This window comes from Aspergillus melleus (assembly GCF_016097325.1).
Source record: "Aspergillus melleus strain CBS 546.65 chromosome Unknown contig1, whole genome shotgun sequence".
In the NCBI taxonomy this organism is placed as follows: Eukaryota; Fungi; Ascomycota; class Eurotiomycetes; order Eurotiales; family Aspergillaceae; genus Aspergillus; species Aspergillus melleus.
In genome coordinates this window covers 574,750-587,341 of record NW_025763370.1, presented here as the reverse complement: position 1 = coordinate 587,341, position 12,592 = coordinate 574,750, and the positions used below count along the sequence as shown (strand labels likewise).

At 50.5% G+C, this 12,592-nt stretch overlaps 4 protein-coding genes across 4 annotated transcripts; 1 reads left to right on the top strand and 3 right to left on the bottom strand.

The window, feature by feature from the left end:
• Positions 1-514: 514 nt before the first annotated feature.
• On the bottom strand, positions 515-2,232 carry LDX57_000239 (uncharacterized protein; the record flags this gene model as incomplete). The annotated part of the gene is made up of 2 exons (XM_046081888.1): positions 515-651; positions 702-2,232. The coding sequence occupies 2 exons, from the start codon at positions 2,230-2,232 to the stop codon at positions 515-517; spliced, it is 1,668 nt and encodes a 555-aa protein (XP_045937844.1).
• A 3,255-nt stretch (positions 2,233-5,487) lies between these two features.
• LDX57_000238 (uncharacterized protein) lies at positions 5,488-6,393 on the top strand (the record flags this gene model as incomplete). Its single annotated transcript, XM_046081887.1, has 1 exon — positions 5,488-6,393. The coding sequence occupies one exon, from the start codon at positions 5,488-5,490 to the stop codon at positions 6,391-6,393; it is 906 nt and encodes a 301-aa protein (XP_045937843.1).
• Positions 6,394-6,577: 184 nt separating this feature from the next.
• LDX57_000237 (hybrid sensor histidine kinase/response regulator) lies at positions 6,578-8,578 on the bottom strand (the record flags this gene model as incomplete). The annotated part of the gene is made up of 1 exon (XM_046081886.1): positions 6,578-8,578. The coding sequence occupies one exon, from the start codon at positions 8,576-8,578 to the stop codon at positions 6,578-6,580; it is 2,001 nt and encodes a 666-aa protein (XP_045937842.1).
• Positions 8,579-9,185: 607 nt separating this feature from the next.
• Positions 9,186-10,542, bottom strand: LDX57_000236 (oleate delta-12 desaturase; the record flags this gene model as incomplete). Its single annotated transcript, XM_046081885.1, has 3 exons — positions 9,186-9,556; positions 9,646-10,405; positions 10,486-10,542. 3 exons carry the CDS (start codon positions 10,540-10,542, stop codon positions 9,186-9,188), a joined length of 1,188 nt encoding a protein of 395 aa, XP_045937841.1.
• Between the last annotated feature and the right edge of the window lie 2,050 nt (positions 10,543-12,592).

Genomic DNA, 12,592 nt, shown 5'->3' with positions numbered 1-12,592 from the left:
ACGCACGACTGTCTATACTCAATGTCTCTTCAGTCTGGGTCGATAAGAAGATTGTTATATTTTACCTTCAATTTTCCTGTATTGCTTTGAGGGAGCACCTTTGCTCGGTATTATCTTCTACTACACAGATCTTGATTTATGAGTGCTTTAATTTGAGGCGGCAGAGGAAACCATAGTGATCAATCTCAACTCCCAATGCGGAGAGAGAGAAACAAATAGGATACATGGGAACATAAACCATTTTAGTGACATTAAAACCCAGAAATACCATCTTTAATGCTTTCGATATTTGGATTGAATGGAAAAGACCAAAAGTTCGAAGCAAAACGACAGAACGTTGGTTTGACCAATAAAGAAGAAAGGAAATAGAAAGAGCCGTATAGAATACTTGAGATCAACCCGGAACAAAAGCAATAACGCAATGATCAAGAGATATTTGCGCATGTTATACCCTATCTATCAGAGTAGCGTAGAGATCACATCAGAACCTAGCCATTTCTTCAAATGGAGTGTCCTATTGTCCATTTCCTTCCGAGGTATCCGTTTCTGCGAGTTCACTAGTTGTGGTAGAAATCATAGTGTCAGACGGTCTGTCCATGACGTCTTGATAGCCCTCAAACTCAACGTCAGACACATCCTTGCTGGTAAGATCTATGTCTCCATGTTAGTGATTGAAAAGCAAGAGAAAGATATTGTCTTACCACTCTCAGAGGAAGTTTCCGAGTGAAGCGACCCCGTCTGCTGTATATCAAAACGAGGATCCCCGAGATCATGCGGATTGTTGTATTTGAGACGGGACTCCGATTGACCAAGCATGCGGCATATTTCGTCAGCTGCCATGGTCATTATCATTCCTTCTCTTTCTTTGCCCGCAGACGCTTCCTGTCCCTGGAAACCCTCGATCCTAGCTTCAATCTCAGCAATCAACGCCGGGAGTGCTTTACGAGTGAGCGAATACTCCGCCCATCGCTGGATTGTGTGGTCTTGGAATAATATCCATGCCTTTTGTTCCTCTGTTTGACCGAGCCGATGTACTCTCCCAATGGCCTGGACGAGCGTACTCAGGTTTCTAGGGGTTTGGAGAACGATGATCCGTGAGCAGCAACGATGCAGATTGAGTCCTTGAGAAGTGCATTGGAATGTGGAGAGGAGAACCCGATCACTGCTCCCTCGATTGGTGAAATCTGCAGATATCTTGAATTTTGCATTTGCCCGCGTGCCCAACCTAATCGCACTGAAACCGATGCCTAGCGCAGTGACGAACATCTCAACTAGCCAACGGACCCGTGGATTTATGCAAAATATAATAAATCGAGGAGCCCCGCTCGCCGCAGGGTTCGGTAAAAGCCCTTCGTCTGAGAAGATCTGTAGCAGGTATCGTAGCTTCGGAGAGTCTTCGGCCAGATAATGCGCGATGTCATATCCGGAGGATGGCATTGTCGATGATTTATCCTGAACGGTCCTTTCCCAGTATTCGCGAAATGAGACAGTGAGTGACTTGACGGAGGCGTCAAGATCGATATCTTCCTTTTTACCGGCTTTCACGAAGTCATGTAAACGGGGGCTAAACGCTAGAAGCCTTGCCATCTGTTCGTCAGTAGGATTTGGAAACCCGAGTCGTGTTCGCATCGCACGCAGAGGTGGTTTATTTGTAAGACTGTTGTCACTAACCCTGACAAAACTGTTGATATACTTTGCGTACTTCTCGTTGTGCTTGACCTGGTATTCTGGAGGGAACCGAAGATCGACAGTTCCGATTCTGGCTGGGGGAATTTGCCCTCCTAAAACCACGGCTTCGGCGTCTGGTCCAATATCAATGAGCTCGCCCAAATTGCGTGAGAGGGATATCATGCCCATAACTACCAGCAAGACAAAACGTCCCAGGTCATCCCAATCGCTCGGGTTTAAGGCGAGTCGGGCAAGAGCTTTTGGTGAAAGAAGGTACGTGGGTAGCTCCATGCCGCGGGAGAATCGTACGTTCTCGAAAGCGCGGTAGGCCTCTATGGTTAGATCTGTTAATGTTCCCGGTGGAATGCTTTCGTCAAAGGAGGACCGGTGAAGAATTTTAAGGTATCCTTGTAAGTCGCCTGGCCTATTCCACAGAGGGGTTGCGGTAATAAACCAGTAATGAGAAGCACCTAAAAGTGCAACCGACTGATGACGGCCAGACTCGGGGTCCTTCACTTGATGGCCCTGGTCGCAGATTACTCGATCGAAAGCACCATTCTTCATCACTGACACATATTCGTTTCTGGACCTTTTCTGTTTCGAGGTAAGTTGAGATTTTTCATCATGACCGCGGCCAATCTGTGCGCAGGACCGCTTTAGCCATGTTTGATATGACGTGAGAATAATAGTTCGACCAGTACGTGAGTCATGCGAAGACAATTTGCCAATTTCATGTTTCAATTCGGCCAATTTGGTGATAACAGGGGCCTTCCATTTCCTTTAGTGATACTTGGAATGGCCGAAGAAGACCAATACACGAAATCTGTCTCCAAAGGATCGCCCTATTTCATTCATCCAGATGTCTATGACCGTAGGTGGACAGATTATCAAGGTTGGCTTCATGGGCCGGAATGGCGAGGCTTGATGGTAGATAGCAGTAAGTGCAGTCAGGGTCTTACCGGTGCCACATGCATCATTTAGCATGCCTCCTTTTATAGGGCCATCCTCTTGCAGGATCATCCATGCGCAAGCGATAATTTGCCATGGCTTCAAATGAATGAATTCATTGTTGCCCAAGTCGTATTTCATGGATGACTTGTCTATCCCGAGCATTGCACAGGCTGAATCGAATGAAGGGGAGCACGCTGAATTATATTTCACATTTGACATGTTGCCGGGCTCATTGAATTCAATGGAATCAGGGTTATCGGGGTCATCGGGGTCATCAGCGATATCTAATCGGGACAGGCGAGACAGGCCCGTGAATTGGTCTTGGTCGGAGTCGAATATATCATGAGAGACGCAATTCTCCTTAAAGCTCTGAGCATTCATGAGACTCTCTAGTAACTCTGAGCGCTGTTCATCGGTCATAATAGCTACCGCTTTTCCTGTTAGTCCCCACATCGATCTGGATCCTGCTGGGAGATGGGCTTCTGGGTCTTTCTCTGTCTGCGCCTCCATTGTTGATACGAGGAGAAATAGACTGTAGATTCTAGATAAAGTCTGCGATCTGTTGTTGGGATTATGGATAGAGGGAAGTCCAGGTAAGGCGTCAGGGTTTTCTTTAATCAATAGAAGCCCCTTAATAAGATGATAAGACGTAGGTATAAGCTAGGCCCAACCTATAAGCCAAGAGAGTTGTCTGAAGGATGATACATTCAAGAAAGGAATTGGGTTTGAGGGGATGATTGCGAGAAGAGGAGGGGGAAGAGGAATGGATGTGAACGATCAGAGAAGATGTTGCTTGATGAGTCTCCATCCAAATTAGGAAAGCGTATGGAAGCTCGTTCCACCGTGAGTGATGTTTGATGGATGTATCTCTTCGGTTGCAAAACTTCGTCCCAGGGCATCTTGACCATGACAGCTCCCATATCAAGGCCTCCTGGGGTGGAATCTTCTAGACCCATTCTCGCCAGAACCATTAGGCAATGTAAACATAGAATGAGTGATAAACCTCGCCTACTTGGATCATGTATTCAGCTCCTAGGGCCAGTTTCTGTGATACCAAGTTCCTCGTTGGTGGTTTTCATACCCACGTAAGCTGCTGCTGTTGCCGCTAAATCCCCGGGCAATTAATGGCCTTCGAACTGTCAAACGCTCTTTTGAATGTCAAGCTTCATTTTAATCTTACCTTGAACAAGAAAAGATTCATTTATTGGATGCCAGTTTAAGGGACAATATATTGTGGCAAATCTCGTCTGAAGCCAAATACACCTGCACATGCTGCGGCTATTCCCTGTTCAGACAAGCCCACCAAGTGCTTTAGACTTCCGAAACCGTAGGGTTGGTGATATACCGGACTGGAGACCGGTAAAGTATGAGAGATGATAAATGATGCGTGATGTGTTTTCGACAAATGGAGTCATTTGCTTTCGGAGGTGAGCAAGATAGTCATTTCTTGGGAAGGCAAGTCCGGGCATTAATATATTTTATCTCTGGATTAGGCTGACTGATAAAATGTCACTTTAGGGTGTTTTAGTCCAGTGCTCCTATGCAAAGATTCATATAAGGGGGCAGTTTTTGTGTTTCCATCGTCAGCTTCTATGATTCCCTGTTCTAAGCGTACTACACAATATATTGTTAAGTCAATGCAGGGCCATTATACTAGAAGAGTATACTCTGGGGTTTCCTTGAAGAAGCATGGTTAGTTCTATCATACTGGACAACTTCTTGCAAACCGTCTCGCCACTCAACTCAAAGAACCATTTTTTACTGGCTAGAAAAATCGGGAAATTGATCCGACACTCCATGCATGTTCAGTCGTCTGCAGTTAGCAACAAGGCTGAGAAAACCACTGCGGCCAGGATATAATATAGTTCGCAGGTACCACAAGGCCGGAGACTCAACCCCTCCAGGCATAAATTCAATCACTGCATCCCAGTCAGTCAGCAGTAAACCCCCGAGATCTGCCGTCCACCAAACAGACATCCACTCAAAACGACAACACAGCCATGTCTCGACCATACATGCATTCCAAGACCGAAGACAAGGATGCGCGTGGGGGCGAGCGGCGTCAGAAAAGGGGAAAAGATCAACACACCACCACGCGGCCAGGGAGATCGCGAAGCCTTTCTTTCTTCCAGTTCGCAGTCCATACACAGTTAGACGCCCCAAATGATAAAGCCAAAAGTGGAGTTCTCCGCGGAGCCATCCGAACACTTTGACCTCCATACCACGGGAGTGTAAATCCTGCAAGGCCATTGCAACACAAAAATATCGAGGTTAAAAGAACTCTGACTTGTCAGATTGCCAAAGCCTGGTCCTTCCGCTGGGGTCCAAAAGTTCTACCCACGCTACTGGCTACTGCATGCTTGGCCCGCTGAGAGTTGTCTCGCTATCACAACGCTCAATGGCCCGTATTTCCATTTCCGCCCCCTTGGGACTCGGGGTTTCGTATTCAGCCCGGCTTGGCTGCAGGAACTCGACCAACGGGTTGTCTGGAGGGAAATGGACTATCAATTAGGGGTGTTTAATATGCATGGGGTTGCATGCTGGTGTGTAAGATAGTCTGTCAGTCTTAGGGTTGGCCTGGGTAGGTATGTTGTGAATTAGTGTAATCGCCCCTTGAAGAGATAGAGAGGGTTAAACTTGACTTATTCTTTTTTATTTGATGCTTCTTCCCTGTCTGTTCATTTCATCCTGATGTTTTGATGTCAAATTCTTCACTTCATGGGACACTCATACATCTTCGTTCCCTAAATCTCCGGCTACCTATCTATACAACCCAGCCAGACAGCCCTACATACCCGCTTACCAACAACCTCTATACAAGATAAACCAATATCAACAACCACACCTCCAACGCTCCTCCCCTTCGCCATGATGCGCAACCACCACCTTCTCCTCGTCGTCTCCCTCCTCGCAACCCTCGTCTCCTCAACCTCAACCCAAAAATGCTACCTAATGGACGGCACATCCGCCCCCTCCCTCTCCCCCTGCAACCCACCCTCCAACACCACCACAACGACAACAACACAACACTCCCCCTGCTGTCCCCTCCGCCCCTCAACCAAAAACCCCGCAATCTGCCTCACCAGCGGTCTCTGTCTCTCCTCCAACGGTCTAATCTACATATCCGGCTGCACGGACCCAACCTGGACCGACCCCGCCTGTCCCTCCGTATGCCCGGACGCGCGCACAAAGTGGACCGGCAAGGCTCTCGAGAATAAGGACTGGAAGCAGGGCCAAGTGCTCGATCATTGGCAAGTTATGACGTGTGCGCCGAAGAAGGTCTGTTGTAGACGGTTCTCGGGGAATGAGGGGTGTTGTGGGAACCGGTCGCTTTGGGTGAATGAGTTTGAGGCTGGGATGCCGAGATTTAGGGTTTGGGAGGGGGAGGGTATCAATGGTTATTTGGGAGGGGAGGATGAGGGTGGGAATGAGACTGCGACGGCTACGGCGACAGGGACGGGGAGTCAGAGTACGAGTGCTGGAGATGAAGGGAAAGAGGTGTGTCGAGAGGCGACGGTGGGTGCTGCCGTGGGAGCACCGTTAGGGGCAGCGTTCGTGGCGACACTGGCGGCGTTGGCTTGGGCGATACGCAAGCAGAAGGTCACGGAGAAGCGACTACGAGGGGTGGAAGCGCAAGTCCCGATGCAGAATCCAAGTCTGTCATCGATGGGATATTATAAAGAAGCCGGAGCAAGACACGTGCAGAGACCCGGAAATCATGCGGAATTGAGTGCGACGAGACAGTATGAGCTGGATGGGAGGTCGAGTGCATAGCTTGAAGGACTGTTGAATAGTTATGATAAGGATAACATCATATTTCCAGATAACGCCGTCACGCCATAATAATACATTTTCCAATATATACAAACCAGACACCAAAGCAACGCTCTATTTGCAGATCCGGACCCAATGCTTCAAACCAAAAGAAAAAACTAAAATCAGCATGTACAACAGGGTATCACCGTCTATCCGTATCCGTGTCCCTCCCTCGTATCAAGCGGTCTATCTTCTCCGAAAGATCATTCGTCTTGTACGGCTTGTGGATGATATCGTCCATGCCAGCCGCCATCATATCTGCCTGTTGCGCCTCCCTCACGTTGGCCGTCACTCCCAGCACAGGGACGTGGGATTTTGTCTGTCGTTCCATGTCCCGGATCTTGCGCGTCGCTTCGTTGCCGTCCATGATGGGCATCACCTGGTCCATTAACACGCAGTCGAACGAGCTCGTCTGCACGACATCCAGCGCTTCCTGACCATTGCTAGCTTCAGAGACTTGGAAGCCAAGAGACTTCAGTTTGCGCGAAAGCACCTGCCGGTTGATGATGTTGTCTTCGACTAGGAGGATGTGTCGCGCAGACGACGACGACGACGACGACCCGGTTGACTGGGAATTCGACCCCGACGACGGACTCGCTGACGGACTCGCCGACTTGGGCAGAGTCACCACCGTCCCACCGGACTTGGTCTGCCGAGTGAGCTTGGACGTATGATCTTTCCTGTCGGTGCTAGATTCCGGAGGGTCGCCCATCAAGTTGGCCATCATCGGCGCCTCGGGGATACTCGGCTCGGTCGTCTGTCGGTTAACGCCGGTCAGTTCGTTCCCGAGTTTCTGGATATCGCTGCACAGCTCGTCAATGGCGTCTTTCTTCTGGCTAGGCGGATCGTTGTCTGAACCAGCTGGACAGCGTCGTACCGAGAAGAAAAATCCGAACGTGCTACCCTCGCCTTCCTTGGAACTAACGCCGATTTCACCGCCGTGCAGATGGCACAACTTGCGCGACACGTTCAGCCCCAGTCCGGATCCGCCGTAGATGCTCTCGGTGCGCGGCGTGGCCTGGTTGAATCGCTCGAATAGCCGCTTCTGCGCCTCGTCGCTAATCCCAATGCCGCTGTCCTTCACGGCCACCATGATATACGCCGCCTCGCCCTTGCCCCATTCTGATCGGGACGTGGCGTCCATGCGCAGCGCCGTCTCGTCAGACTTGAAAAACACTACGTCGGGCGGATACGACGCTGGACGCGCCGCCGACGCACCCATCGACACGCGAATGGCCTTCTGATCCCCCGACTTGGCCGTGAACTTGATCGCGTTCGACAGCAGATTGATCAACACCTGGCCCATGCGATCCATGTCCGCCAGGACCCAATCCACCCCGCAGTCGGCATACGACTGATCCAACACATACTCAAACTGAATCCCATGCTTCCGTAACTCCGGCCGAAACATCGTCAACGAGGTCGCGATATCGCGTCGCGGCATGACCCGTCTCGGCGACAACGATAGCATCGAAGCATCCAGCTTCGAAAACGTCAACACATCATCAATAATCTTCTTCTGATGCGCCACACACAACGAGATCGTATCCGCCGCCGTCGCAATATCCGACACCGCGATATCCGCCTTATCGCGGTTATGGACCGCCTCGAGGATATCCTCGGTGCAGTGCAAAATGGCGGACAGCGGATTCCGCACCTCGTGGCTGATCATGTCGATGAATCGCTCCTGTTGCTCTTTCCGGTCTTGCGCCTCCTGCGCGATCTTCCGCTGCGAGAGCTCGGCCGTTTTCTCCTGCGTGATGTCCGCTATCGTGCAGATGAACCCTCCTCCGTTGCCGTGCCTGTCGGGCGCGAGATTGAAGTGGTGCAATTCGGAGCGCGCGAGCGGCGTCAGGACTACGGACCGCCACATGCAGCAGTGGTTGCGGATCCGGTATTCCTCGCGCAGAGAGCATCGCGAACGTAAAGCGTCTGCGTAACCGCGCGCGACGCGATCGTAGTCGTCTTCGTGGATGGACGGGCTCCAGCGGTCGAATGTCGTGGTGCCATGCGAGACGGCGAGTTCTTGGAAGCGGCGATTTACGAAGATCGACTCGTCGCGGGTGTTCAGGATGGCGATTCCGCTAGGTAATAGGTCGGCGAGTTGTTGGGCTGAGATGGTCCCTGGGGATGGGAGGGCCATGATGGGGAGAGAGAGTGTGGCGGGGATGGTGTGTGTGTGTGGCCGCCAAGTTGAGGTTATTGAGTGGTCGTATAGTGATACACCTTGACACCTTTTTCCTCGGAATATTCTGGATGAGTTTAATTTTCGGAGTAATGAGAAATGGATACTGGATGGAGATTAGAGATTAGGGAGGAGGAAAGGCCAGAGGGTGAAACGGACAAGAATCTGAGGATAGACGGACCCACGGATCTGAGGCGGCGGTTATGATGCAATGGGGCAGGAGGAATGCCGCAGTCCAAACTGGAGAAAGAGGGACAGGATGAAAGAACAGCGACAGAGGGAAGACCGAAAGGACGACAAGAGGATGCAAAAGAAGTCTAGACGAGTCTGAAGGAAGTCGATCCGGACGATCCTCCTGCCTGGAGATGCATGACACCATGTGACGTCAACAACCCTCGCCTCCGCCCGTTTTTCGCCTCACTTTTTCTGCGTTCATCTCTACAATGGAGCCTTCGTCGTCAATCGCGTCTATTATTTCTCGTCTCTCTCCCCGATCTGTCGCTCTATAGTCTATACTTTTCTCTATCCCACTCATGATATACATGCTCCGCCTGTTTAGCTCGGTCTATTTGCTCTCGGCCACCACAAAATGGAACACTCCCGGTTCCGCCTTCCTGCCAGGCGCGTTCTCCGACACGTAGATGCACTTGCGGAACGTCTTGACCAGCGAAACGAGGAATCCCTCGTCCTTGGACTCGTGGTAGTTCTCGCCGAGAACCGACTGCATCGCCTTGGTGGCCTCCTCGGCCTTGTAGAAGGGAATGCGGCTGAACAGGTGGTGCACGACGTGGTAGTCGATAATCTCATGGAAAAAGTGACGCCCGATGAAGCCCATCGTGCGGTCGACCGTCGCCAACGCGCCCTTGGTATACGTCCAGGATTCGGGGCTGTAGTGCGGCAGAGCGGAGTCGGTGTGTTGCAGGTAGGTGATGGCAACTACGACCGTTAGCCTTTTGTCCTCTATTTTCGTTTCTACTATCTTGGGGTTGCAGGGTCTGGGATATGCAAGGGGGACATGAACATACTCAACCAATGGTGCACCCAGAAATACGGCACTCCGTACAGCAGGGCCACATTCCAGCCGCCGATCTGGGTGCTGGCATAGTACAAGATGGAGCCCATGATGATGAGACCGAGATCCGAGAGGGCGATTTGGAGATACTGGCCGCGCGTGAACAGACCACCCAGGGGGTTGAAGTGGCTGCCCGAACGACCAGGCCAGCTCTTAGGGCCAGCGGTGACGTTCATCAGCAGATACAGCTGCCAGCCGAACAGCTGGTGTCCGACCAACTGCAGGAACGACACGATGGGGGTCTCCTCGGTGAGATGCTTCAGCTGCTCGATGCGCACATTCTTCTTGCTCGCCAGCTCCTTGTCGGTCCACGGCACGAACACCGTATCCTTCTCCATATGCCCGGTGTACCGGTGGTGACGGGCGTGGGTAATCTTCCACGAAAAATATGGCACCATCAGGAACGAATGGGCGGCCCACCCGACGAAGTCGTTGAAGTTCTGATAGTCCGAGAAAGCGCCGTGGCCGCACTCGTGGGCCAGGATCCAGAGCCCGGTGCCCACGCAGCCTTGGAAGAAGCCATAGACGGCCCAGGCGAGCGCGCGCAGCGGCAGAGACGGCAGCAGGTGGATATGGAAGGCGGCGTAGGTGAGGACGGCGCAGTAGAAGATGTCGCGGGCCAGGTAGAGCAGAGAGGTGACAACGGAGGATTCAAAGCATTCTTTCGGGATGCTGTCCTTGATGGTCTTGAGATTGGGCACCGAGTCCGTAGGCTGTTGTTTTGTCTTGATTGTCAGCTTTCATTTCCTATGCTTTAGCAGACCAGGCGGCCAATTAGAGTGGTCAAACGTACCTCCTCGACAGCCTTGACGGTGATGGATCCCCGACGGAGTTCAGTCACGACCGACATTTCCACGCTCTCTCACTAATCTTGCTAATACCAGGTTTCACAGAAATCCGGATTTAGAGAGCTTTAAAGCAGGATAGAAAGAAATCAGGGAATTGACCAAACATAGGGGTCAGACAGAAAAAAAAAAAAAATTCAAACCCATACTACGGAGCAACAGTCTAGCGGACTTCAGGCGAAAAACGAAAAAATAATACTACTAATCCCACTCCATCTCGCCTTCCCCAATCAGGACTTTCCTGGAGAATTTCTGGAACGAATTGAGCGAGAGCGATTGGCCATCCAGTAGGGACAAATACAGATCTAGGGGACCCGCCGGCGTGTCAAAGGCGATGGATTCAACGGGAAACGCTGAAACGAATGAGTTGATCGCCTCGCTATTTCGGGCTGCCAAGCTTTGCCTGGAGTCCCAACGGATTTTGGCGTCTCCTTTTTCTGGGGACTTACGGAGTAGTCTTACTGGACTAGCAGCTGTGTACTCTTACAGAGTAGACTGTCGAGTGTCGACAGAGCACTCTGTCTACGAACAGTAAAACAAGGGGTCTGCGAACCAGAGGTCGATCACCGATAGCTCCGTGATCAACCACTGCATGGCGTACAGAAAATATCCAATAATCCCTGAACCGAAAATAGGACGAGATCCAGGGGAAGGAGAGACAGGGGTAACCTTCCCTGCGTGCATCGGAAACAGTTAACCTAATGCACTGTCAGATTTTCCCGAAACTCAGGCAGATTTTTTTTTTCTTGAAAAAGAAAGAAAATCCATTCGCCTCTCCCACGGGCTACTACACTGCGGTGTACTCTCCTCCTAAAATCAAAAGATAAAATCCATGTTAGCCTCAAAATTAACTCTCAACAAATTCGTTAGTTCGCCCGCCAATGCAACGAGTAACGTCCCGTAGTCCCTGGCTCTATTCCCCTTGCGGCTTTAGCTCTGGGGGCCGATTCGTATCGCGATCCACTCTCGCCTCGCCGTCCGTGGTTCAGAAAAGTTATTGATCGGTTGATTTTTATTTCTCACAGAAGGTGTACTGTGGGCTTTTTTACGGGGTGTGTGATTGCCGGCGATATCGGGGTTTGTGTTTGTGTTTGTGTTTGTTTTTCTGTTGGACTGTACCTATGGCTGGTTTAGGGGCTGCGCGATACTGATTTACTGAGCCTCTGGGACTGAGGCTGAGACTGGGAAATGATACATTGACTTTTCTCTGGTTTGGAATATTTTCGGCGTTTTTCCGGCCGCAGGATGTGAAGAAGTTTCTGTCAACCAGGGCACTGGAGGCTAGTACACTTTGTATCGTAGGATCGCCCTCGGCGAGCACAGTAAGTTGCATGTGAATATAGACTCTGCAATTTTCTTATCAGCCTCTACGGAGGAATCTCTCCCAGCCCCATTCCTTTCATTGACAGCAGCCTGGATGTGGCTAGTAATCTCCACTTCCTCTCTCTGCACTGTCGGGGCGGATAATCTCGCAAGTCGCAACACTTCACGCTCCGACCGAGGTCAAAGTCGAGAAATAATCGAATACTCGGATATTTAGTGGTATCGTGTAGTGTATAGTAAGGTTAGTGAACAGAATTTGGTTTCCGATCACATGCAGAGAAGTTGTTGGGTTGTAGTAGGATTGGTCTTGGGCCAAATATATATGTTTGCTGACAGGTACTCATACCTACAGGCCTTGAAAGATCAGAATCACTGCCCGATCTGGCCAGCATGAGTCGACAAAAGAGAGCTCTTCGAGGATGAGTGAAATACCCATTCTTCCATTTCAAAGGACCTGTCATCGCATGGTAATTAGGGATTATTTCAGCTAACAGACAAGGGAATTTTCGTCGAACAAACTCTGGTCCATAAGGTTAGTTTGATAATGGAAACGAGCGATGGATGTGAGTTCATATGGTCAAAATGCAGTTAAACAAGATATATCAGGTAGCCATTAAATACTAATTCATTGATCGTGAAATTATTTCATATCAATCCGATTCTCGCTGAGTGGCTGGGTAGCCTCGGTGTTCAAGTAAACATGCCCATCGCTCATCGGTACTGAGTTCCGGA